The sequence below is a fragment of the Geotrypetes seraphini genome, chromosome 2 (assembly GCF_902459505.1).
Source record: "Geotrypetes seraphini chromosome 2, aGeoSer1.1, whole genome shotgun sequence".
Lineage (NCBI taxonomy): Eukaryota > Metazoa > Chordata > Amphibia > Gymnophiona > Dermophiidae > Geotrypetes > Geotrypetes seraphini.
The window spans coordinates 440,134,847-440,162,776 of record NC_047085.1 but is presented as its reverse complement, the minus strand read 5'-3'; the positions used below and the strand labels follow the sequence as shown (position 1 = coordinate 440,162,776).

General features: G+C 43.6%; 1 protein-coding gene across 17 annotated transcripts in view; it reads right to left on the bottom strand.

Moving 5' to 3' along the window:
* KIAA1217 (KIAA1217 ortholog) overlaps nucleotides 1-27,930 on the bottom strand; it is a 1,295,419-nt gene that overhangs the window by 51,151 nt on the left and 1,216,338 nt on the right. For all 17 annotated transcript variants that reach the window (XR_004538150.1, XR_004538149.1, XM_033931366.1 and 14 more), the window contains 2 exons: nucleotides 19,756-19,931; nucleotides 1,212-1,342 (listed from right to left, as the gene is read on the bottom strand). Coding sequence is in view for 15 of the 17 variants with exons in the window: in XM_033931366.1 (XP_033787257.1) it covers nucleotides 1,212-1,342; nucleotides 19,756-19,931 (307 nt within the window). In the remaining 2 variants the exon portion in view is untranslated. The remainder of the gene's footprint in view (nucleotides 1-1,211; nucleotides 1,343-19,755; nucleotides 19,932-27,930) is intronic.

Genomic DNA, 27,930 nt, shown 5'->3' with positions numbered 1-27,930 from the left:
AACATTACGCACTTGGGACCAGATTCTATAAAGGATACGTACATTAGGTGCCTTTAGGGACTCTAATCGCGGACGCCTAGTGATGTCTAACTAAAATCCATGTGCAACCCAAATTGTTTTAATTAGCTTAAATGGTGTGGTAATTGACTGTGCCATTGAAGTTAATTGATAAATTAATTTTTAAAAACCCAACTAATTAAGAGTTCTGGGTGGAACTCAGAGAGGTGCCTACTGACACCTAAGTTGAGGCATCTTCTGATGCCTACCTGAAAAGTAGTCTTTGTTAGGAGACGGAGAATAGGGGTGGCTGACTCAGGTGTCACTAGGTGTCCAAGTTAAGTGCCAGTAAATTAGGCCAAGTAAAACTTGGCCTAATGTACTGCCACGTACATTTAGGACACCCAGTGACACCTAAACATACCTAAGTAGGAGGGATTCTATAAAGGACGCCTAGTGATTGATAAACAACTGTGCAGAGCAGCGCCTACAATGTAGGTGTGCTTAGGTGTCGTTTTTAGAATCTGGTTCTTAGGCGCCAAAGATAGCCATGGAAAACCATCCCATGTCATTCTTTAGTGTCTATCTCAACCTCAGTCCTTCTACATCAGCATTCTTCAGTGCAAAGCTTGAAGGTCTGTGGTTGTGCTCAGTCATACCCTGATTCTTATGTGAGCCAAGTATAGGATAATGAAGCCATTGTGGCATCACTGATGAGTTTGACTCATAGGCATTGATGGAATGAGGCATTATGACATCACAATCTCAGCTCTGGAATGTTGCTACTATTTGGGATTCTACCAGGTACTTGGGACCTGGGTTGGCCTCTGTTGGAAACAGAATACTGGGCTTGATGGACCTTTGGTCTGTCCCAGTATGGCAACGCTTATGGTCTTATGTTCCAACCCAGTGTTTCTCAACTCGTTCAAGGAGTACCCCCTTGCCAGTCAGGTTTTCAAGATATCCACAATAAATATGCATGAAATAAATTTGTATTTAATGGAGGCAGTGTATGCAAATCAAGTTTATGTAAATTCAATGTGGATAGCCTGAAAAACTGACTAGCAAGGGGGTACTACAGGAAAATAACTGGTGAAATTAACTGGTGAAAAAAAACCAGTCCTCAAAACAACAGTACATGTTTTAAACTGTAGAATCCTCCTTTTCACTTGGAAAAGAAACTATAGCAGCTGAGAAGAAAAGAGCTAATTCACCTTTTAGGTTTGCTACAGATTCGCCTATTTGCCGCAGAAGGAAAGCTCCATCTTCAACATCTTTCAGCGTAACCACTCTATTAAAGGCTCCAGAGTTCTTTTTAAGTTCTTCAACAAAACCTTCCAGTTCACTAAATGAAAAGCACAGAAATGGCTAAATATTATGGCTACCAACTGATAGAAACCAGAACCACACTGATACAAGAAAAAAGTATGAGTGAAAAAAAATCACTCCAGCAGATGGCAGCAAAACTCAATGTATTGCTCTGTGGATGCAACAATTGAAATAATGGTCACATTCACTGAGCGTATTTCCATGGATGTGAAAAAAGTCAAACCCCCACCCCCGGCAAAATCTTCTGTTTCAAAACTCTCTGTAAGGACTGTGGCTTACCACAGACAAACTTTTCTTTCTTGGTAATATTCAGGCAAAATAGCAAATAGTTTTATTTGGCTCAGTAGAATATTAAAGTTGTGCTTTACTAAAGTATGTTATCACATTAACACTTGTTATTAATAAATATGCATTCAAAGCATGAACATGCATGCTCACCTTTGAGTAAATCTACTCAAAATGTTACTTTATCTCATCCGTGCCCCAATTTTCCTGTTTTGAATCTTTATTGGTTTGGACAACACCAGTTTACAATAGGTTAGGGAACCACAACCAGAGCTGGGCACAACACTTTTAGAACTTGAAATCTACAGCAGTACTCAATTGTCCAATATTAAAGATGTGATGGTGCAGGTCAAGGAATATTTAAAGACATACTTTCCACCTGGAATGGATCAAAGCAGTCTACATTCAGGTACAATGCTACAGAGGTTTTAAAATACACACTGATGTATGGACCTGCTTGCTAAAAAGAATACTGATATCTGTTTCTCTTAGTTTTCAACTCCACTTGCTTGTCATGTTTTGGATTTCAGCAATGAACACAATTTAGCAGCTCATTGCCAGGTCTAATAATTGCCAGGTTAATAATTCTACATGATTTAACCCTGTATTAGAGTGGAGAAAAATGTGTCCCTATCCCCACCAGCTCAGTCCCCGTCCCCACCCTGTCCCTGTGAGCTTGGTCGCTGTCCCATCCCCACAAACCATCTGATCCCATCTGCTCAAGCTTCAAATAGTTATGATTTTGCTGCAGTTACATCGGGACTCGGCGGCAAGAAGGTTCCCGGAGCAGCGCTGCATGCAGGAAGCTTCCAACTGGCTGGTAGGCCGCCCCAGGAGGCAGTAGGGGCCGACACAGGAGAGTCATGGATTGGTTGCGTTTGTTTTTGCCGCCAGCATTCGGGGAGCCAGAAAGGGAGGGTGCAAGATCCGTGAGAGGGAAGGGGTTGCTAGACTCGCAAGGGGGGCTGCTGCTGCGATTGCGAAGGGGGGCTGCTGATCAAGAGAGGTGGGAAGGGAGGCAACTCGCGGCAGATCCTTTACTGCGGGGAAAAGGCCATTCACCGTCCCTTTGCATGCATCTTTAAAACGTTCACTGACGCAAGCAGCATCTTCCACTTGCTGCTTGCGTTGGCCTTGTCTCCCTTCTGATGTCACATTCTGATTGCTGGACCAGGATGTGACATCAGAAGGGAGCTGAAGCTGGCACAAGCAGCAGGTGGAAGGTGCATGGGAGGGGGCAGGGGGGACGCGCAAGTGGCGGGGAAGAGTGGAGGAGGCGCAATGTGCAGTGATGCTGGGTACCGCCACTCTGAGCTCCAACCTTCCTCAGCATGTCTGGAGGTCCTTCTCCTCCCCACATTGGGAATCATTTTCCTTGCCCTCCCAAAGCTCTGCCAGAGCTAAGACCAATCTTGACCATTATCATTAGAGTGGTGCACTTTCCACGATAGTCTGTGATATTTTCAGTTTTTGGCATGTCACATTTTCTACATGGATTCCTATATCTAAATGGATGTTTGCCATTTTGAAATGTTTGAACTGATAATAGAAGGCTATTCATTCTGGTTAGGGTTACCAGATGTACGGATTTCCCTGGACATGTCCAGGGGTCTGGATGGCTTTTCAAAACCCGGCACTTTGTCCAGGTTTTGAAAAGCCTCCTGCCCAACCAAAACAGGCAGCGGGGGATGGAGCTAGGGCTGGACTGGGGAGGAGATGGGCGGGCCTGCAGGGCGGGTCTAGGGTGTCCAGATTTTATAATCGTAAAATCTGGCAACCTTAATTCTGCTAACAACCTCATTAGATGAAGCCTCATGCTGCACAAGGTAAACATAAATGCACACAAAAATTACAAACACACACATACAAGGGCTGGAAAGAATTCCATGAGCCCAGTTTTCCATGCTTCCCTATTTGTATACTTATATGTTAGAGCTAAAACTTTGCTTCATGTCCCATGGTCAAGTAAAGTTAAACAACAACAACAAAAAAAAGCAGGGTAGAGTCTTAAAAAACCTTTCAAGCTATGATAAGCATGTGCTAGTGCTGACTACAGCTTAGTAAAAGGACCCCTAAGTGTCTTTATAAAATGCTAGCACAAATCCTGCAGAGAGTGCCTAGACCAGGGGTCTGCAACCTTTAAGACATAAAGAGCCACTTGGACCCGTTTTCGAAAAGAAAAAAAAACTTGGAGCTACAAAACCATTATAAAACAAATCTAACACTGCATATATTGTTTCTTATCTTAATGCTATATACAAGATCATGCAGTTAGCTGTCAATCTGAAGAAAAAAAGGACTTTTTCACTTAACAATGTAAAATATATTTTTGCACATTAATAGCTAATTAAAATATTTAATTTAGCTGGTTAATGGGATTTTTGCTCCTGAACCTGATGTAGGAGAGGAAGTTCCGGGCCAACAAGGCATTTCTCCTCATTCCATCCAGCCTGAACCCCATCTCTCCTTGATCCAGCATTTCCCTTCTGTGTTTGTCAGAATTACCATTCCACCTATTTTCCAGCATCACCCTTCTTTGAGTCTGTCTCACTATATCTTCCTTTCTTTCAGCCTCCTGTATGTTTCCTCTCCTCCAGACCTCATTCTCTCCCCCAACTTTTTCTTTCTGTCTCCCTGTTCCCCCTGGCCCACGGGACTCCCACGGGGACGCCCCCCTGACCCACGGGACTCCCACGGGGATGAAAACAGCCTACCTAAATTCTGGCGATGCAGGCATGCAGCTTACAAGTCCGGCGTCGCGGCGGGAAATAGCCATGCTGAGCAGTGAGCTCAGCACGTACATAGATGAAAGCCTTGCTTGCTGATTGGTCCGGCGGCCCCGCCGTGCCGCCGGACCAATCAGCAAGCAAGGTTTTCATCTGTGTACGTGCTGAGCTCACTGCTCAACATGGCTATTTCCCGCCGCGACGCCGGACTTGTAAGCTGCATGCCTGCGTCACACACTACCGGAGCCGCGGCAAAGGTGGAAAAGAGCCGCATGCGGCTCTGGAGCCGCGGGTTGCCGACCCCCGGCCTAGACTGTGGGTCCTGACGTTTTCACCTGCTTAAAATATGCTTATAACTTACAACTCTGCCCGTGCTCTTCCCAAACTCTTCCCCTGGCCGAGCCTACAGTATCAGAACGGGCCAGCTTGTACTGTCTGTACTTTTCAGCATGACCATATGGCTCCAGCGAAAGGAGGATGGATTGAGACATCCTGGCTTTACTTGAATGCTTTCAATGGAAGTAAAACCTGGATGTCTCAATCCATCCTCCTTTTATGGAGCCATAATTTAAGAGGCCTTTTACACATGTAAAACAGTGTTTCGTGCCAAAAAGGTTCATAAAATCATGGTAACTGTGCAATTACCTTCCATGGAAGAATTTTTCTTCTTTTGGGAAAGACATTCAGACTTTGCTATTTCAACAAGCCTTTAAGTAGCCGATCCACTTTGCGAATCCTGGCTTTGTGCTGCTGTAATTTTACCCATTTCATTATTGACGCCCAGCAGCAGTCTTATGCTGGAACAAGGGCTGGCATTAGGAGAGGGCAAATAAGGCAACTGCCCTGGGTCCCACAGCTCGGGGGAGGGGGAGGGAGTCTGTGGGCAGGCATGCCTTTCCCCTTCTTTTAGAGCCAGTCCAAAATCACCCTCACCTTCCCCAACTCACTGACAAACTGGCTTCGGCTGTGGTTCTGAAGTGCTGCCTGCAACCCCCTCCACGCTTTCCTTCTGCCACAGTCTGTCCCCAGTTACGCAACTTCCTGTTTTCTTTTGGGCAGACCTCAGCAGAAGGAAAGCACAGAGGGAGCTAAAAGCAGTGCTTCAGGATCGCTGCCGTGGCTAGTTTGTCAGCGAGATCTGGAAGGTGAAGGTGACGTCGGACTGGCGCTGAAAGAAGGGGATAGGCATGCTGGCCCAAGGAAATCCTCTGAACCAGTTGGCTTTTTTAAAAAGTAGAATGGGGAAGGATTTAAAGAAGTGCCAGACTGGAGGTGGGGGGAGGTGAAGTGAAGGGAAATAACTTATGGTGCCCGGAAACAGAGATTTAGAGAGAAGGTGGGCAATGGTGTAGAGCACACATGTCAAAAACAAGGTCCGGGAGGGGGGGGGGGGGGAGAGAGGGCACTCTGGCCCGCCTGGCCATTTTATGTGACCCGCGGTGACTGTACCACCTCTGAGTGCCTGACTGTGCAGCCCCAGTCCCAGTGGCGCTCCAAGCGCCTGAACACACTGCCCCACTCCTAGCGGTGCTCCAAGCTCCTCACCAAGCTGCCTCAGTATCCATTTGCAGGCAGAAGGACCCAGTCCCAGTGTAAAAGCTAGGTTGGGTCAGGGCATTGCACACAAGTGCCTAACCGCGCCACCGGTGTCTGAGGGTGAGGAAGGATCTATACTTCTACTAAGACTAAATATCTTAATAAAAATTCAGCCCACGATTTAGCCTGTGTTTTAGATTTCGGCCCCTTATGTGATTGAGTTTGACACCCCTGGTCTAGAGGGAGAGAAAAGGAGATAAGTTGGACATGGGGTGGAGTGGAGGGAGGGAGAATGAGACATTTGAAGGGAGGACTGTTGGGAAGAGAAAGGGAGAAATGGTGGACCTGGGAATCGGAGGGAAAGATATGGGATGGGATGAGAGGGAAGGGTAGCTGGCAAGGGCAGGTGGAGTGGAGAAAGGGGGAGAAAGGGAGAGAAACTGGGCCTGGGGATGGAAGGAAAGGAGGGAGGGAGAAATGTTAGGTCTGAGGGTGGAAGGGAAAGAGAGATGCAACGTCTCTTTTTCTTTCCTCTAGCCTATTGTTCAGCATCAAGGGGGAGGGAAGAACAACAAGAGAGAGGGAAAAATGTTGGACCATGGGAGGCAGGAGAGAAGAGAGGTAGAGATGGGATAAGAAGATGCTAAGGGATGGGGAGAAAGGAAGAGGGAGATATAGCCTGATGAGAGTGGAGCAAGAGAGGGGATTCTGGAAATGGTGGAGTCATGTCAAAAAGGTCTAAATGGGGATGACAAGAAGATGAACGGGACAACAGTGAGAGAGAAGTGAGTACAGTGGTAGAAATGTGGTAATGAGGAGTAGAGGGTGGGAAAGGAGTGAGTTGCACCTTTCTGTCTGTCATAACTAGATTGTAAGCTCTCTTACATGTTTGGTGTACAGTGCTATGTATGCCTGTTAGTGCTATAGAAACAATAAGTAGTAGTAGTAAATGGGAGAGCTAGAGCCTGAGAAATGGAGATGGAAAATTGGTAGGTAGCTGAAAAATAAAAAGGGTGAAATTTGAGTGGACGGAGAGGCAGAAAAGCAAAAAAAGGGTGGGAAGAGCTAAAAAAGATCAGTATAATCAAAGACAGGTGGAATCAGGGAACGAAACATAACACGAGAAAGGAGAAAAGATATATGGACAGCAAACACTAGAAAGAGAATTATCAGAAGATACAGGAAAGCAGAAGTGACAAAATGGGGCCAACATGATGGGAAAATAAAATGTCCAGACAACAATGGTAGAAAAAATGTTTTATTTTAAATTTATTAACCAGAATATGCTAGTTTTGGGATATGTTATCATAGATCTTTGTATTGTATCCAGTAGTGCTGCCCGATTTGCCAATTTGAATTGATTCATTGTCCAAGAAAATCGGACTCACCGATTCAGCGACCAATATCTCCCCCCCCCCCCAAGTGAGACCTGACATACTTCCAAGGCCTTCTAAAGAAGCAGTGGCATCACTCTGAATGGGCTGCTCTGTGGCCTGCCCCACCGGGCCTTCCCTTTGTCATGTCACTGATGACATCACTAATGATGCAGCAGAATGACGCCCTAGCGGGGCAGGCCATGAGTAGTCTGTTCAGAGCGATGCCGCTGCTGACTGTCCACTGCCATTGCTGCTTTAGGAGGTCTCGGAGGTATGTCAGATTTCATGGTGGGAGAGTCGATGGGATGCTGCTGCACAGGGGATGGCAGGGATGGAAAGCTGTTACACAGGGGAATAGGTGGGAGGGGAGGAAAGCTGCTGCGCAGGTGGATGGGAGGGGAGGAAAGATGCTGCACCTGGGGAAAGAGAGAGAGAGAGAAAGAATTGTTGGGGTGGAGGAGAGGAAGGGAGAGGTAGAAAGGGGTGAGGGGGAAAATCCTGCATTTGATGGAGGGGACAGAGACATGAATGAAGGAGAGAGGGAAAAATGTTGGACATAGGGTGGAGGGCAGGGGGAGATGGTGCATGGGGAGAGAGAGAAAGAAATATTGCACATAATAATGGAGGGGAATAGAGAGGTTTGACTCAGGGCACAAGGCAGGGAGAGAGAGAGAGAGAGATGGTAGACAGTGGGAAAGAAACAAATGTTGGATAAGGCAGTGGAAGGTAGAAAAACATAATTTTATTTTCTATTTTGTGATTACAATATGTCAGATTTGAAATGTGTATCCTGCCAGAGCTGATGTTAGCGAGCGTGAGCTAGGACCTAACAGAGAGAGGAAAAGACTTTTTTGTTAATTTTGTTTACACCACAGCGTCAGCGTGGGGTTGGAGAGGGAAAAGAGGAGCGGGTGGAAAGGCTACATAATAAACCCACCATAATGTTTGGAAAAAAAAACAAAAAACCCCAAAAACAACCCAAAAAACCATGCCCGATTGGGCAGGAAAAGCAAATCAAATCAAAAAATCGATTCAATAGGCCATATCGAATTGAAAAATTTTGCCCTGAATTGGGCATCACTAGTGTTCAGTGGTTTAGCAGACAGCCAATGGAGGTGGGAAGGAGGAGGTGGACAGTAGCCCTGAGCCCAAAATGAGCACCACATTTTCTCTCTACCCTCCACCATGCCCCGTGCCCAAATGCAAAATATAAACACCTAAGCTGATGGAGAATCCCAAAGCCCTGCCAGCTGAAGACCTCTTCCTCCAGTCCATTAGGCAGAATTCTCCAAGCTCTGCAGCTGGTGGCAGCTCATGGACACTGCTGTTAGCTGCAGAGCTTGGAGAGTTCTGGCTGCCAGGCCAGAGGAAGTGGTCTTTAACTGGCAGGATTTGGGGATCCTCACCAGCTAGGAAGGTGATTAATTTTAAGAGCTCATGGGCCCAGGACCCCTGAGGGTTCAGTACAAAAAGTGCATATCCGGTTTTATTTCTCTTGCTGAGTTTAATTTCTTGGGGTTCCCAGTTCTGTATTTGGTAAAGGTCTGTCGTTGATTTGTGTGTGAAGAAGTCAATTTTAGTTGGTTTTAAAGTGTAGTAGTAATGGCAGATGGGGAGATTAGGGGGAGGATGCAGGGAGGAGAGGAGATCAGGAGCTCCCCTTCATAATTTCTGCCCTTGGCCTCAGCATCTCTAAAACCAGCCCTGGCTGGAACCCACCAGTTCTACTTGTTCGTGGTTGCTTTTACCAAAGCTGGCGTAGTCTGCAATTTGCTATTTCCATGCTTAGGCCGGGGTTTGCTATTGGTTCTGCTTTTATTGCTTTACTGATAATGTGTCATTAAATAAGAAGCTATCAACATGGGTCACCATTAAAATGGCTTATTTTGTCACACTTTGGGACACTTGCTAAAATCGCACAGCTTGTGGTAAAATAAGTTGTGTTAAAAATAGCCTATATGGATAACTTCTCCACTACATCTTACTGATGTCACTATACTGATTTTGTGTTTTCCTTTAGTATTATTACTGATGTGACTGCTTTTGGTTAGGGTTACCAAACGTCCGGACTTCCCCAGACACGTCCTCCTTTTGAGGACATGTCTGGGGGTCCGGATGGCTTTTTGTGTGCATGCCCTCCTACCTGACCAGAGAAGACAGCAGGTGGCAGGACTGGGGAGTGATGGAGCGGGCATGGCTGGAACTGGGTGGACCTGGTAGCAGGTCTAAGGGGTTTGGATTTTCTGAATGGAAAATCTGGTAACCCTACCTTTGGTGTACAATGGAAAGCTGGTATGAAATATGAATTTATGTGAACGGTGAAAGTATGGCACACACAATCTTTATAGGTATTAAAATAAATAGCTTTCAGTTAGGGAGGCTGATCGAGGTGCCAGGAAAGCAAAGATGCAAATAATAGAAGAAGAAAATAGCTGACACGATAAAATGAGGGGACAAGACATTTTTTTAGATATATTAGTGATAGGAAGGAGTGCACAAGTGGCATTGTGAGACTCAAAGGTGAAGGGGAGAAATATGTAGAAGCTGATAAAGATAAGGCCAAATCTATATATATAAAATCGGAGGTGTGTATGTGTGTATGTATGTATGTGTGTGTGTATGTGCTGCGATCACGCAAAAACGGCTTGACCGATTTGAACGAAACTTGGTATGCAGATCCCTCACTACCTGGGGTGATATGTTCTGGGGGTCTCGCGGCCCACCTGCACATGTGGGCGGAGCTACAAACTGAAAATCAGATTTCACCCATTCATGTCAATGGCAAAAATGTAAAAAGCTGCCAACGAAAAAACAGCTTGCCCGATTTGAACGAAACTTGGTATGCAGATCCCTCACTACCTGGGGTGATATGTTCTGGGGGTCTCGCGGCCCACCTGCACACGTGGGCGGAGCTACAAACAGAAAATCAGATTTCACCCATTCATGTCAATGGCAAAAATGTAAAAAGCTGCCAACGCAAAAACGACTTGCCCGATTTAAACGAAACTTGCTATGCTGATCTCTCACTCCCTGGGGTGATATGTTCTGGGGGTCTCGTGGCCCACCTGCACACGTGGGCGGAGCTACAAACAGAAAATCAGATTTCACCCATTCATGTCAATGGCAAAAATGTAAAAAGCTGCCAACGCAAAAACGGGTTGCCCGATTTGAACGAAACTTGGTATGCAGATCCCTCACTACCTGGGGTGATATGTTCTGGGGGTCTCGCTGCACACCTGCACACGTGGGCGGAGCTACAAACTGAAAATCAGATTTCACCCATTCATGTCAATGGCAAAAATGTAAAAAGCTGCCAACGAAAAAACGGCTTCCCCGATTTGAACGAAACTTGGTATGCAGATCCCTCACTACCTGGGGTGATATGTTCTGGGGGTCTCGCGGCCCTCCTGCACACGTGGGAGGAGCTACAAACAGAAAATCAGTTTTCACCCATTCATGTCAATGGCAAAAATGTAAAAATCTGCCAATGTAAAAATCTGCCTACGCAAAAACGGCTTGCCCGATTTGAACTAAACTTGCTACACATCTTCCTTTTCAGTTTAAGAGCTTGCAAATTCCAGTGAGACTTGCATTCTCTATCACAATCAACAAATCACAGGGACAGACTATTACATATTGTGGAGTGGATTTCAGTTCCCCCTGTTTTTCCCATGGTCAACTCTATGTTGCTTGCTCAAGGGTGGGTTCACCCAAGAATTTATATGTTCTTGCTCCTGGAGTTGAAACTAAAAATGTTGTTTATAATCAAGTTTTGTGTTAGTTGTATTGTATTCATTTTGTCAAATATTTCACATTATAATTTGAATATTGTACTTTTTATAAAGCTGTAAAAAAATAATTTCATTCACCACTATAAAGTATCTTTATTTGAATCCATTTACAGTGTTATTGCTATAATTAAATACCCGTGCAACGCCGGGGCATCAGCTAGTTGCTTAATAAATATTTCTGTTCACAGCTAAAGCGTTGGGAGTAGAACCTCAGAAGACAAACGCAAATAGGGATTGAGGTGTGGTAGACTCTCACTGATTTTCAGAGGATTGTGTTCGTGAGGAGCTAGCTAAACTAAAGGTTGGCAAAACGACGAGGCTGGATGGTGGACATCTAAATCAGGGATCTCAAAGTCCCTTCTTGAGGGCTGCAATCTAGTTGGGTTTTCAGGATTTCCCCAATGAATATGCATGAGATCTATGTGCATGCACTGCTTTCAATGCATATTCATTGGGGAAATCCTGAAAACCCGACTGGATTGCGGCCCTCAAGGAGGGACTTTGAGATACCTGATCTAACGGTACTGAAGAAATTTAAGGAAGTTCTGGCGTCTCTGCTGGCTGATCTTTTCAATGCCTCTTTAGAGTCAGGAGTGGTACCGGAGGACTGGAGAAGGGTGAATGTGGTCCTTCTCTACAAAAGTAGAAGTACGGAAGAAGAAGGGAATTACAGGCCCATAAGTCTTTCTGTGGTAAGTAAATTGATGGAAATGCTTTTAAGAGGAAGGGATAGGGATTGGCACTTACATACCACCTTTTTGTATTTTTACAACTACAATCAAAGTGGTTTACATACAGGCACTTCAAGCTTTTTCCCTATCTATCCTGATGGGCTCACAATCTGTCTAATGTATTTGGGACACTAGAGAATTAAATTACTTGCCCAGGGTCACAAGGAGTAGTGCAGGTGTTGAACCTACAACCTCAGGATGCTGAGTCTATAGCTCTAACCATTATACCGCACTCTCTGCCACTGTTTTAAAACAGAGAATAGTGACATTTTGGAATCCAGTGGATTACAAGACCAGAGGCAACATGGATTCACTAGAGGCAGGTCTTATCAGACAAATCTGATCAATTTCTTTGACTGGGTGACCAGAGAATTGGATAGCGGGAGTGTGCTAGATGTGGTGTATTTAGATTTTAGCAAAGCCTTTGACAGTGTTCCACAAAAGCATCTAATAAGTAAGCTGAATGTCCTTGGTATGAGCCCCAAAGTAACGGACTGGGTCAGGAACCGCTGGAGTGGAAGGCAACAGAGGGTCGTGGTCAATAGAGATCTCTCTGAAGAAAGGGATGTTACCAGTGGCGTGCCTCAAGGTTCAGTTCTTCGGCCTGTTCTTTTTAACATTTTTGTAAGTGATATTGCTGAATGGCTGTCGGGTAAGATTTGCTTCTTTGCGGATGATACCAAAATTTGCAATAACGTAGACACTCCTGATGGTGTGAACAACATGAGGAAGGACCTAGGGAAGCTTCAAGAATGGTCTGAAATGTGGAAGCTAAGATTTAATGCTAAGAAAGGCAAAATCATGCATTTAGGCTGCAAAAACCCAAGGGGATGGTACAGTTTAGGGGGTGAAGAACCTTTGTGCATGAAAGAGGAGCAGGACTTGGATGTGAAAGTATGTAATAATCTTCAGGTGGCCAAACAGGTTGAAAAGGCGATGGCGAAAGTTAGGATACTAGGGTGCATATGGAGAGGTTTGGCCAGTAGGAAAAAGGAGGTATTGATGCCCCTGTATAAGACTCTGGTGATACCTCATTTAGAATATTATGTACAATTCTGGAGATTGCATCTTCAAAAAGATATAAATAAGATGGAGTCAGTCCAGAGAAAGGCTACTAAAATGGTTGGTGGTCTTCATCATAAGGTGTATAGGGACAGACATAAAGATCTCAATATGTATACTTTGGAGGAAAGGCAAGAGAGGGGAGATATGATAAAGACGTTTAAATACCAACGTGGCATAAATGTGCATGAGGCAAATCTCTTGCATTTGAAAGGAAGCTCTGGAATGAGAGGGCATAGGATGAAGTTAAAAGGTGATAGGCTCAAGAGTAATCTAAGAAAATACTGTTTTGCAGAAAGGATGGTAGATGCGTAGAATAGTTTGCTGGGAGAGGTGGTGGAGTCAAAGACTGTCTGAATCCAAGAAAGCGTGGGACAGGCATGTGGGATCTGTTAGGGAGAGGAGGAGATAGTGGATGCTACGGATGGGCAGAATAGATGGCCATTTGGCATGTTTCTATGTTTCTACATAGAAACAAATATAAGATCATGGACAATGGCGGCCATCACACATTCATTGCTCCAGAGCCATCCAACAGTCTTGCCTATTTGAGTGTGTTCCCATTGGACCAGTCAGAGGATTTTATTTAGCAGCACCCCAATTATTTGGCTTAATGTCTATTTTTGGTAGTGAAATGGCAAAACCATTGAATCTGGGGTAGATTAGAGTCTAAACCGCCTCCATAGCGTAATACATGTTTTATCAGACTGGGCCAAGCAATATTTGGGATTACTGATAAAAAATAATTTGACAGCAAGTCATTACTTGTGCTACTTTTAAATTTGAATTTAACTAGACTGCGAGCTCTCTCAGAAGAGAAAGGAAGCTGATTCTTATCACTTTATTTCCTTTTGGACTTACTTCTACATCTTTCTTGACCTGGTATACACGATTTGTTCTGTTTGTTTTAACAAAGTGTGTGTCTTTAATTAAAACTAGATTGTTTTAAAAAATTCTCCTTTTCATGAAACGCCATGAATTCTCCTTTCATTCATCCACTTTTCTGCTCTTTGTACTAAACCCACACTAAAGCGGAGTGTGATCTGTGCATGGGATTTGTTTGTATGACAACCAGCCCACCACCAAATTAATTTACCTTGCTTCAAAACAGTGGGACTGACTATGTGAAAAGTACTGTACTTTCAAATATGTAAACACTAACGCCTCCACAGGACTTCAATCCAATGATGAAACCTTGTTTAACTGTCAGGTACTTATTTCTTTTTCATGATTATTGATTGTTGCTTGTATGCGTGACAGAAGCCATGTCCCAAGGTGCTCAGTCTCTTCAGATTCTGAGCGATTCCTTCAGTGACTGACAGCCCTGTATCTGCATTCATATGAGATTTCTGATAATTCAGTAAAATTAAGTGTGGGCCTTATTTGGAGTTACACTAACAAGGAAAAAAAATGATGCCAAACATAAAACAGCAATTTTCTGCTTGTGTCCCTAGTTGAAATCAACCAGCTAAAATGACCTCCCCATCCCCCTGCCAAGGTGCAGGGGGGGGGGGGAGGTTAATGGTTCTAACTGATAACCACTAATCTGTTTCATCCTCTCCCTCACCCACTGGCTCTGAGCTGCAAGTCTGTTTCCTTCATGGCTTCTTCACTACCCAGGTCCCTTTGCAGCTACTAGTGAGGTTATTGTGCTTTTTTTTTTTTTTGGAGGGGGGGTGTCACAGCTGATACTCCTAAATCACAGGTCTGTTGATCAGTTCACACACAGAATCCTTGCAAACTCCAAATAATGAGAGTCTCAGCATTTCATGAGCACCTACAACCCTGCATCTGACCAGCAGGTGGCAGAGCAAAGGAATGTGAATGGTGGGTGGGATTGAATGATAGGTATATTTGTTTTTAATCATGTTGTGCTAGGCTTGTGGGGGCAGGGGTGGAACTGTTAAAGCTGTCATTTTTTAATTCTTATATTAGAAAGAATTATGAAAAATGGATTGATGTCTGTCTGTCAATCATTCCAACTATCTATAGGTACAACTCTAAAGATGGAAAATCACCAAAAAAGGCATAAAAGGCGTTAAAAATAAGGTGCCAAAAAAGCTGAGTGCTAAGCTAGTATCCTATGGCAGTAAATTTGTGTGTCTAATCCATTACAGAATACTAGCTAAGTTAGGGTTGCCAGATTTTACATTCGTAAAATCCTGACCCCTAGACCCACCCTCGGGCCCGCCTATCTCCGCTCCGTTACACCCCAGTCCTGCCCCTAATCCCACCCTAGCCCCACCCCTGCTTCTTGCTCTGGTTGGGCAGGAGGGCATCCGGGCATGTGCGGATGCGACACAATGATGCACACTTGTGCATGCGCGTGACATCAATGCGCGGATGCCCTCTTGCCCGACACAATTTCAGGGGAAGCTTTTCAAAACCCAGACAAAGTACCGGGTTTTGAAAAGCCATCCGGACCCCCAGACATGTCCTCAAAAGGAGGACATGTCCGAGGAAATCCGGACGTCTGGTAACCCTAAGCTAAGCTAGCACCTAAATGACACACCTAAATTTAAGGGCAAACGTGCCATATCAATAGCAGGTTTAAGTGTGTGCACCTGAATGTAGCACCACAGACCCAGTTCTATAAAGTGCACACTGGAATGGTTAGAACGCCCATGCCCCTTGCACATAAATGCTCCCTTTGCAGTTCCATGTTAAGATAATTTATTATTAATGCATCATTATCACAAGGCATTATCACACAGTGGCATAGCGAGGGGGGCATGCCTTGGGTGTCATCTTGGCGGGGGGCGCCAGCATCTCTCTTCCTTTCCAACCACCTACTTCTTCATATTTTCACTGACAGCCAGCAGCATCTCTTACCTGCTACTCATGCTGGCCTCAGATCTCTTTCTACGTCATTTCCTGGTAACGGGACCAGGAAGTGATGTCAGAGGGAGAGCTGAGGCTGGTGTGAGCAGCAGGGAGGAAATGCTGCTCACTGCCAGGAAAGATTTCAAGAGGTATGTGGGACAGGGGTGCGTGTGGCGGGGAAAATGTGACGGGGGCGTGGTGCAGTGATGCAGGATGCCACCATCCCGGGCATCTCCTTCCCTCGCTACACTGCTGGTGCCACAGTGTTTGAAGAAAGCAAGTCTTACCCTCACTGTTGAAAAAGGAAAGACTGAATAGGAACAGCTATGAGATCTTTCGCCCAATGCCTAACTTACCCATGATGGCTAAATATTAGAAAAGGAGGTGGTTTCACAAGTTAGTACTTTTTTGGTGGAAATGAAGAGCTTAGACAAGGGTCTGTCTGGCTTTAGAAAGGGCCCAGGTACGCAGTCAATACAGATCTGATGAGTAGCCTAGGGTAGGGGACTCAGATTCAAATCTCACTTCAGCTCCCCCCCCTCCCCAGACATGAAAATATCTACTGTATCTGAATATATAAAACAACTGCAAGCCTGAAGGCTATTGAAGTGGTGTACATTCAGATACAGTAGGTATTTTTCATTTCCATGGGGTTAGGAATTAAAAAGAAAAAAAAAAAATCACAAAGTCTACATGGACATCTGTTTGGCCATTTTAAAAGACTACTAGTGTTTAAGCCCGTTACATTAACGGGTGCTAGAGTAGATGTCTGTCTGTCTGGTTTTTTTCTTTGTCTCTCCTTGGATGCTTTCTGCCTGTCTGTCATTCTTTCTGTCTGTGTCTCTCCCTGGCCCCCTGCCTGCATACATTTCTCTGTTGCGCCATGCCTGCCTGTTTCTCCGTGGCCCCTTCTGTTTTACCCCCAGAGCAAAGCATGATTGCTGTCTGCCCCCTTTCCCTCTCCCCCTGCCCCCTGTTGTGCCATTCCTGCATGCTCCGTGGCCCCTTCTGTTTCCTCCCTCCCAGAGCAAAGCATGATTGCTGTCTGCCCCCAGCACACCCTTCCCCCAAAAGCAGCCCCCATATGTTTTTGCATTTGGCTGAATTGGCATTGTACCCTATGTTGATGGTGAAAAAAATTTTTTTACCCCATATAGTTTTATTGCACTTGACTGCTGGGAAAGTGTTGTGAATTGTTTATGGAAAAAAAAAGTGACATGTTTGTTACAAGACAGCCTCATCTGTATAGACAGCAGGCCGTGCGGACCTTTTTGTCTTTTGAGGGTTGTATGTAGGGGGTCTTGGGTTTATCGGGCATTTATTTGAGATTCATTAGGTTATTTTTGTACTGACAGATATGTGATGTATGGATCACTGTGCACTACAAATGCAACACCCTATTTTGAGTGTGACTTGATGTCTATTGAGAAAGGAGTTCACTCTTAAATGTATGATTATTTTGGAGGATATATTTTCAGAATAGATTTTAAATTCTTGGTTGAAATTGTAGCTGTTGTCTGGGACTCGCCACGTCTGGGTAGGTAGAACCGACATTTCAGTCATCATGCTGTGAGTTCTGCAGTTTGTCTTTATATATAGTGGGTCCACTGACCTGACTGAGAACAGGAAGGACCGTTAGTCATTAATTTGAATTTTGGCAGGAATGTTCATTGGTAACACAAATTTGAATTTTGGCAGGAACATCCATTGGACACAGTTTTAAATTCTGGTGGGGAAGGAAGTCTGTGGTAAAAATTTTTTTCAATTCTGTCAGAAAAAAAGGTGTGTGTGTAAACTTTTAGATGGAGGGAGAAAGCGTTTGTCCTCGGCCCCAGACCTTTTTGAACTGACTTTCTTTTGAATGAGCGGTTGCCATGCTTTGCTTATTGAAAATCCTTTATCTCCACTGAAGTTATTGGGGTGTCTTGCTATTTCTATTGCCTCTTTGATTCTTCTCGGCCACCAGTGGTCTTCTTTCTCCAGGACTTTTGTGTTCTCAGATCTAATCATATCGGTTTCTCTGCCATGGAGGGCTATAGCTGATTTTTCTGTATTGCATAGCTTTTGGTGTCTCATGCTCTTTCAGTCTTTCCTCTATAGTGTGTCCAGTATCACCAATGTAGAATTGGCGACATCCACATAGGATCTCATACACCCCAAGGGTTTGGAGCAGAGGTAACCAGTTTTTCCACATGTGTGAGTGTAGATGTGAGTTTATGTGGTGCACTGTTGGCTGTTTTGATGTTATTTTTCCTTAGTAGTTTCCCTATGTGATCTGTTACTCCTTGGACATAGGGAACCACTACCATTTTTTGTTCAGTTGCAACATTGTCCTTTAATGGTTGTTGGCTGTTGCTGATTTTCTGGGTCAGGCTGTCCATAAGTTTTAGGGCTAGAGAAGTAGCCTTTCTGCTGTAGCCATTAGCAAGAAATGTTTCCTGGAGGGTGTCCTTTTCTTTCTGAAGGCTGCCTGGGTCACAAACTCTTAGTGCTCTGTTCATTAGTGTGTGTAGAACCCCTCTTTTTTGTGGATGGGTGGTGATGGGACTCTGAATGTAGATAACAGTTGGTATGGGAAGGTTTCCTATATACTGTGTGTCCCAGGCTTTCTGATCATTACATCCAAAAAGGGAAGGCATTCATTGGTCACTGTCTCCATGGTGAATTTTATGTTGGAGTGGCTGTTGTTCAGATGGTTTAGAAGTTCACAGAGGTTTTCCTGTCCGTGGGGCCAAATGACGAAAGTGTCATGTACATAGCGGATCCACAATTTAGGTTTGAGCTTGTCACTCTTGGTTGCAAATTTATAAGTTTTTGGGCCAGGATTTTGGTCAAGGATTTTTAAGCCACTGATAACCATAGGCAGATGTATACTTAGATATTCAAGGCTGGGCCATCTTTGGGCATCAGCAATGAATATCCAGGATCAGGTGGTAAGCTGGAAGTTATGTGGGTGCCAACCGATATTCAGTGCTGGCACCCACTTAGCTAACTGGTCAAAGATAGGACTGTCCTATCTGCCCGTTTGCTATGTAGGCACTGGCACTGAATATGGCTGGTGCCTACTTAACTGCCAGTTTCTCTCTGTCTCTACCCCCCAGACTACCCGACACAACCCAGGCACTGCTGTAGCGGTCAGAGCTGATATTCAGCAGGGCTCATGAGGTGCCATTGAATACTAGTAGCTGGCCACTCAGCTTAAACCATGCTGAAAACTGACCCCTTTATGTTTAGGTTTTTTCTATAAAGATAGGGTTTATTAATGGTTCTTTTGGGAGGGGGCAGGTCTATGAAAGGATATATTTTTTTGTACTTTTATGCCTTCAATTTTAGATTCAGCTGCCATTTTGACTGTGCAAGTTCCATTTGTTGTTCTATATTTTTCTCTGTTAAGTTTAAGATTACAGAAAAGCCAATGTTGTGACATCCAAGGAAAGCCTATGGTTGAAATATGATACGTGTTGAGTCACTGCAATTTAGACTCTCTAATTGCATCTTGCTTTATTTATTTATATTTAAAATTTATATTCCGCTTAAAATCTAAGTAGATTACAATAAAATAGACATAAAATAATACAACCCTATCAACTATCCATACAACCTTGCAATAGTTTATCTACACAATTTATCCTTCAAGGTCCCCTAATTCTAGTAAAATGCTTGGACACACAGATGAGTTTTCAAATCTGCTTTAAAAGATGTCAAAATCTCTACATAATCTCAAATCTTATCTTTTGTCTTTGGACATTTTCTGCCATTGGTTTCTGTCCATTCTGCTGTTGTTAACAATGTGTCTTGTGTCTGCAAAGTTTCTTGCACTTCTATTTTATCTTACATATCTTGCTATACAGCACTACTTTTCTTGTTCTCAAAATCCATAAATAGACATTTTAAAAAAGCCATAAATGAAATATAAATACATATATGTAAAATGTATTTGAATGATTATAAAAAAACAGTCCCTGTGGATAATAAAGACCAGAAGTTCTGAAAAAGGGACCACGTGTAAACTGAAAAGTTCCTATAGAATTCTCACTTTACATAATTCCTATGCTGAGCCAATGCAAAAGCAGAACAGTGTATCCTTATGTTCACCTACCACAGTTTCTTCATAATTTTTTCCTCCTCATTAAGGTACCGCTGCCGCTCCTGTTCCACCAGGGTGCGCTGTCGCTGAATGGGGTCTTCCATCCTCTTGATGGCTTCAATCACTTTTGTATTGATCTCCAACTCTGTTTTCTTCACCATTGCCCGTAGCACCTCTTGGTTGTGCAGCTGTCACACAAACAAAATCAGCTTCAGTCTCCCTGCCCTGACTAATGTTCCTGGCAATGGAATGTGCCGTGGCTACACTCAGAAATAGGTTTGCAAAATCAAAATAATAAAACAAACAGCCCTTGAGCTAAGCGCGCTCCGTTTCATATTATTTCATCCAGAAATGTTACTTCAAGGAAAAAGGGCAGAATTATCCCAGATCCTATTAACTTCTAAACAGCATACCTGACTTCCAGCAATGCGCTGGCAAACAAAATATGTCAACTTCATTATGCTGGACCTTTTTTTGGAAAACAGTTGCTTTGACTGTGTCTGCCACTAAAATTGAACGCTTTTTATTATGTTCATGACAGGAATAGATATCCTCAGGAGAATATCAATGACGAGTTTCCTGCGTTACTCTAAAATCTGTTACATTAATGATTGATTTTACTTTCTGATGCTTCTCAATACTTGTCTCTCCTGTTTCATTTATTGCATTCTATATTTTGATATTAAGACAAATATAGAGTTAGTATGGCCAAGAGCTCTCATAGCTGTGGGTTGGCATTCACAGGCACTGAGGAGTGCAGCACAGATTGCAAAGGGAAACCACAGAAGCAGAGACCAGATGAAACAACAAAATCATTTCAACAGAAATACTGAAAACCAGCTATTATAAATGTATTATAAAGGTCAGGACAACATTTCATTGGATCTTCAAAGTTGTCACTGTGTGGGTTTTTTTGTAAGTCACCCCTGCATCTGGCAAGATTTAGGTCCTTGTTACAAACTCTGCCCCCTTGGCTGCCTGTTAAGAAGTTCCATTGTATCATACTGACATTATGAACATCACATCTCCTGTATGTTATCTGAATACTCAAATACATTGTCACACGTCCCATGTCTTGGCAAAAGTATTCTTCCTTATGGACTGCCATTTTGGTAAACTTAAAATCAGTAGTAACAAAAATTAACAGATAGATTGCAATGTGATAAAATACTCTCCCTGTGCTTTTCAAACTTATTAAAAACCACCTCCCACCAAAGATCCTTTAGAAATATTTAATACATGCGAGAGATGGGCAAAGGGCGCTATCTGAAACAGCTAACACCAGATGCTGAGCAGGAAGTTATGGGAGACTGCAGCCAGGATGCTAGTTAGTAAAGGCTGCTTTTGTGCTCTTAAAGTTTCTCTTTGTTTAAAAAAATGAGCAAAGGAAGACTCTAAATTAAAGCCTTATAGCAAAATGAAAGCAACAATACTGTAAAATGTATTCGGAAACTGGGATTTCACAGTCTTTGTATTGTGTAAATATGCTAAAACTGCCCTGGTCAAGTTTGAAACACAGGTACTGCTCCATTAGTTTATATCAGCACAGTTCTAGGTGTTCTCTTTGAGTAAAGGAATGGCTAGCAGTCCATACTGTAAATTTGTTGAGGATTTACATCATCTGAGTATGGCACAATAAAAATCCTGCAGTATAAATAGGAATCATGTATATGTGGCTGGAAAAGAAATGTAAGATACAAGTGGCTAATTATTCCGTTAAACGCCTCAGAACACCGGACGGGAATTACGCGGAAACAGATTCCGATAAAGCCAAAATACTGAATGAATACTTCTGCTCGATTTTTACCTGCGAGGCACCAGGGAAAGGACCACATCTGGAAGCAATGTCAAGCGCGGAAGACCCATTTCAGAATTTTGAGTTCACACCAGCTGATGTCTACAGCGAATTGTCAAGACTCCAGGTGAGCAAAGCCATGGGTCCAGACGAATTGCACCCAAGAGTGCTCAAAGAGCTGTGCGAGGTCCTGGCGGAACCATTAGCCATGCTCTTCAATCTCTCCCTAAAGAAGGGGAGAGTCCCCCTGGATTGGAAAACAGCGAATGTTGTTCCTCTGCATAAAAAGGGATGCAGGGCAGAGGCTGCGAATCACCGACCAGTGAGTCTCACGTCGATAGTATGTAAACTCATGGAAACACTAATTAAATGTAAGTTGGACACGATCTTGGATGAGGGGAATCTCAGGGATCCTAGTCAACATGGATTCACTAAGGGTAAGTCGTGTCAATCCAACCTCATCAGCTTCTTTGATTGGGTAACAAGAAAGTTGGACTCAGGAGAGTCTCTGGACATAGTATATTTGAATTTCAGCAAAGCTTTTGACGGCGTCCCACACCGCAGGCTACTAAACAAGATGAAATCAATGGGGTTGGGTGAGACTATAACTGCATGGGTCAATGATTGGCTGAGTGGTAGACTTCAGAGGGTGATGATCAACGGTACCCTCTCTGAAACATCAGAGGTGACCAGCGGAGTGCCGCAGGGCTCTGTCCTGGGTCCTCTCCTTTTTAATATATTCATAAGGGACTTGACACGAGGGCTACAGGGTAAAGTAACATTGTTCGCCGACGACGCGAAACTGTGCAACATAGTAAGTGAAAGCTTTTTACAGGATAGTATGACACAGGACCTTCGTACGTTGGAAAACTGGTCCTCGACATGGCAGCTGGGCTTCAATGCTACGAAATGTAAGGTCATGCACCTCGGTAGCAGAAATCCGTGCAGAACTTACACCTTAAATGGAGTAACATTAGCTAGAACCTCAGTAGAACGAGATTTGGGAGTAATCATCAGTGCAGACATGAAGGCTGCCAAGCAGGTAGAGAAGGCCACATCCAAGGCAAGGCAAATGATGGGATGTATCAATAGAAGTTTCGTCAGTCGGAAACCAGAAGTCATAATACCGCTGTACAAAACCATGGTGAGACCTCATCTGGAATACTGTGTTTAATTCTGGAGGCCACATGCTTAGAGTCGAGTCGGTTCAGCGGATGGCCACTAGGATGATCTTGGGGTTCAAGGGTCTCTCGTACGAAGAGAGACTGAGCAGACTGCGGCTCTACACTCTAGAGGAACGCAGGGAGAGGGGGGACATGATTGAGACATTTAAATACATCACAGGACGTGTCGAGGTGGAAGACGACATCCTCTTCCCCAAAGGACCCTCGACCACAAGAGGGCATCCGCTTAAACTAAGAGGGGGGAAATTTAGTAGTGACACCAGGAAGTATTTTTTCACGGAAAGGGTGGTAGATCACTGGAATAAGCTTCCGGTGCAGGTGGTCAAGGCCACCGGCGTGCTTGACTTTAAGAGTAAATGGGACATGTACGTGGGATCCCTACGTAGGACAAATCACTAGCATCTAGACTTGTACGTGGGATCCCTACGTAGGACAAATCACTAGCATCTAGACTTATTGGGGTGGGTCAGTAGAGTGGGCAGACTTGATGGGCTATAGCCCTTTTCTGCCGTCATCTTTCTATGTTTCTAAATTAATTTGCACCCTCCAAAGCTAAAAACATGATTAACCACACAATCTATTAAATGCCAAGCTTTATAATAACATTCAATTATGTGGTAATGGGGGGTAATGGACTTATGCACATGATGAATGAAAAAATGAGAACAATCAGAAAAACACTGTCACAAAGCATTAAATTTATAATTATTAATAGCATTCGCTGCAATAACCAAGAGATTTTCATAAAGAACAAAGACACTGTGAAAATGTGCACATGAAAGAAAGCTCATTATTAATACTCAGTAAAATGCATGTGACTAACACTGGCCTCTTGTCTGAAAGCAAAGTTTGCATTCATTAAACCCACTTTAAGCTGTCCATGTCAGGTTTTACAAATCTTTCTCATGGGCAGAACATGGGGATTACCTTCCCACCCTTCCAATAACAAACTTTTCTACTTTTAAAAGAGAAGCCAATATCTAGTTTCAAGTTTATTTAAGCTTGATATACCGTTTTAATTACCAAAGCGGTATACATTGTAGAGAATTTATAATACAAGAAAAAATTTTAAATATAAGTAAAATGGGAAAAAGACAACATGAAATACAACAAATAACTGATGATACAAGCTGCAACAGGGAAATGAATGGGATACATTTCATTAAAAAAAGATGGGGGTTGGGAAGAACGAAAGGGAGAGAGAGGGGAGTTATCTTATATGTGGCCATTATCTGAGTATCATATGCATTTAGTCCTAGCTATAAATCTCATAGACATCTTTAAAAAGAAAAATTTTAAGGCTGGATTTAAACTTGCTAGGATTATTCTCCTGTCTCAGGCCCAAAGGGAGAGTGTTCCAGAAAGTAGGTGCAACCACTGAATAAATCGTCTTACGTGTGGTATCATAAAATAACTGTCGAACCGAGAGGGCTGTTAGAAGATGCTTCTGTGATGAACGAAAAGAACACGAAGATTCATATGGGATCAATAGCCTAGCGATAAATAAAGGGGTATGATTGGTTTGGACCATGAAAGCGAGGAAAATAATTTTGAATGTAATTCTGTGGGTGATTTTTTTTTTTTGGAAGTGGAGTAACATGATCAAATTTCTCGGCGTTAAAGATCATTTTTATTGCAGTGTTTTGGATAAGTTGTAACCACCTAATCTCATTCCTTCTGCATACCTTCGATGTTTCTAGGGTCCTTGCAAGGAACATTCCTAACCATATACTCACCAAAAGAAATCAGGCAATCTGACACTTACCAGCAAGCCTTCTTAACAGCAGCCCCACACTCTGTAATTCAGATTCAAAAGGGCTTTGACTAATGTTCTTGTCCCAAAATTTTACAGGGCCACGAGGCTGACTAGCCACTCACTCACATCCTGAGTGACAAGCTTGCCACATACACTTGGGGCCAAAGTCTAAGAACATAAGAATTGCCACTGCTGGGTCAGACCAGCGCTCCATTGTGCCCAGCAGTACGCCCACACAGCGGCTCCTAGGTCAAAGACCAGTGCCCTGAGTCCAGCCTTACCTGAATACATTCTGGTTCAGCAGGAACTTGTCTAACTTTGTCTTGAATCCCTGGAGGGTGTTTTCCCCTATAACAGCCTCCGGAAGAGCGTTCCAGTTTTCTAATACTCTCTGGGTGAAGAAGAACTTCCTTACATTTGTACAGAATCTATCCCCTTTTAACTTTAGAGAGTGCCCTCTCGTTCTCTCTACCTTGGAGAGGGTGAGCAACCTGTCTTTATCTTCTAAGTCTATTCCCTTCATTATTTTGAATGTTTCGATCATGTCCCCTCTGTCTCCTCTTTTCAAGGGAGAAGAGACCCAGTTTCTCTAATCTCTCACTGTATGGCAACTCCTCCAATCCCTTAACCATTTTAGTCGCTCTTCTCTGGACCCTCTCAAGTAGTACCGTGTTCTTCTTCATGTACGGCGACCAGTGATGGATGCAGTATTCCAGGGGGGGGGGGTGTACCATGGCCCAGTACAGTGGCATGATAACCTTCTCTGATCTGTTTGTGATCCCCTTCTTAATCATTCCTAGCATTCTGTTCACCCTTTTCGCCGCCGCCGCACATTACGTGGACGGCTTCATCGACTTGTCGACCAGTACTCCCAAGTCTTTCCTGGGGTGTCTCTCCAAGTACTGCGCCGGACATCCTTTATTCGTGTATAAGATTTTTCTTACCGACAAGCATCACCTTACACTTATCCACGTTAAACCTCATTTGCCATGTTGCGGCCCATTTTGATTAGATTGTAAGCTCTTTCAAGCAGGGATTGTCTCTTACATGTTTAATGTAAGCACTGTGTACATTTAGCGCTATAGAAATAAGTAGTAGTAGTAGTAAGAACATATAGGATAAGTACAAAGGATTCCTGTATAGAAAGAGAATGGAATCAAAACAACTTAGCTGCACTTATGCAGCAAATCCAGTATTTGAGAAATAAGGCTATTTCTGGACAGACAGTCTATGTCCCGATCATGGCTAGATGGATCTGGTTGGACTAGAGTGGGCTTCAACACCAAATCCAGTAGATGAAAATTAAGCCAGTGCTGGGAAGACTTCTATAGTCTGTGACCTGAAAGTGGCAAGGATAGCAAAAGATCAAGTATGCATATGTTATTATATCATATATACTAGGAATTATCTTGCTGGGCAGAGTGGATGGACCATACCAGTCATCTGTCATCATCTACCATGTTACTATGAGCTTCTATCTGGAGGTGTCGTGGAATATAATTTCAGAAGGTAGGGACTGAAAAATGCTAATTTACTTGCAAAGACTAGCCTTATTCATGGCAAAAATGGAATAACCAGGCAATTCTGTGCCTGAAATTGAAGTATTTTATTCTGATTCTCTAGTTCTTGGATCCTAGCTTCATGGGTTCTCTATGTAATCTTCTTGGAAGGAGAGATAGTCTTCTGCATGTTACAGTTCCGCTGCATGTAATTCCAGTCCCTTTTTGATTGCATCTATGAAGGACTATATCTTTGAAAGTTTATCTGTGAGGGAATGAGTTAACTCTTGGCCATCCTGTAGTGTAAACTCTGGTTGCATGATCTCCATGGCCATCTTAGAAACATAGAAATATGATGGCAGATAAAGGCCAAATGACCCATCCAGTCTGCCCATCCGCAGTAACCATTATCTCTTTCTCTCTCTGAGAGATCCCATGTGCCTATCCCAGGCCCTTTTGAATTCAGACAGTCTCTGGCTCCACCACCTCTTCTGGGAGACTGTTCCAAGCGTCTACCACCCTTTCTGTAAAAAAAAGTATTTCATTAGATTACTCCAGAGCCTATCACCTCTTAACTTCATCCTATGTCCTCTCATTGCAGAGTTTCCTTTCAAATTGAAGAGACTCGACTCATGCACATTTACATTACGTAGGTATTTAAACGTCTCTATCATATCTCCCCTTCTCCCACCTTTCCTCCCTTGCTTGCTCTTTTCTCTTGATGTGTTCTGCACTTTAGCATACAAATTGCCTATGATCTCTTCCAGGGGTTTCACCAAATTCCATGGTCAGTATGCTGATTTATCACTTATTGTGAGAAAATAGCTCATATCTCTCTGCTTAAATATCTGCTTACGGTTACCAGGTTTTTGTTCGGAGAAATCCAGACACATGGGAACCCTGTTCTGCCCCTAGCCATGCCCTGTTCTGCCTCCAGCCCCACCCCATTCCACCTCTAGCCCTACCCCCTCAAAGCCTCATCTTCGTTTTCTGACCTCAGGCCGTTCCTGGAGGATCTTTGAGCATGAGTGGATGCGTACATGCTCAGAGGCCCTCCAAATGCGGCCAAGAAGGCGGAGCTTTCTAAAACCCAAACTACTGGATTTTGGAAAGTCCATTTGGGCACCCAGACAGTCCTCTAAAAGAGGACATGTCTGGGTTTTCCCGGACATCTGGTAACCCTGCAACTACTCAGCAGTCAATTGTCACATGACCAGTAATTAACTATTCTAAACATTTACTATACTGATATTTGAATGGCTTATTAGGATCACATTCTTTGTCTCAATGTAAATTGCCTATGTCCTGTTTTCATTTGATATATACTGCCTTAGGTGAATTTCTTTTAAAATGCAGTTACTATATGAGGTAATCTTTTTTCATCCCAAAAAAGGAGGAAAAAAGGTTGACTTGAATATAAACTGGGAGGGGGCTTTATATTGTCACAAGCCCGAGTCCAATGCCGGCCTTGTGCCAGGGAAGAGTCACAAAAATCACTCCCTGAAACTAGTCCGGGCTGACCATGTTATCCCTGATAAGCAAGAGCAAGAACAGGAAGCACAGGCTGTGTTTAAACCTAAGGCAGAACACAGCCTGATGAAAACTGGTAAGGGCTCTTTAAATCCTCCATTTTGTGTCAAGCTGGCTAAGCAGGGGAGAAGGAAAACACAGCTGAAGGAAGTTCAGCCCAGGAGTAGGGCTGGGCGTGGTGCAGCAGCTTGGCAGCATTTAGAGGGCTGGCTGACCAAGAGGAAGGGAGACAGAGGAGAGGCTCTCATGTGGAAGGAGTCTCCTAGTCCCCCAGAGCCAAGGGACATTGAGATGTTTGACGCTGAACTAGAGGATACAACCTTGGAAAATCCTGAAGGTGAAGCCATGGAGTACAGCACTTTACCTGAGGTGGGAATGGGTGAAGAAATGGAAACTAATTAATTTGAAGTTGTTGTTTTTTGG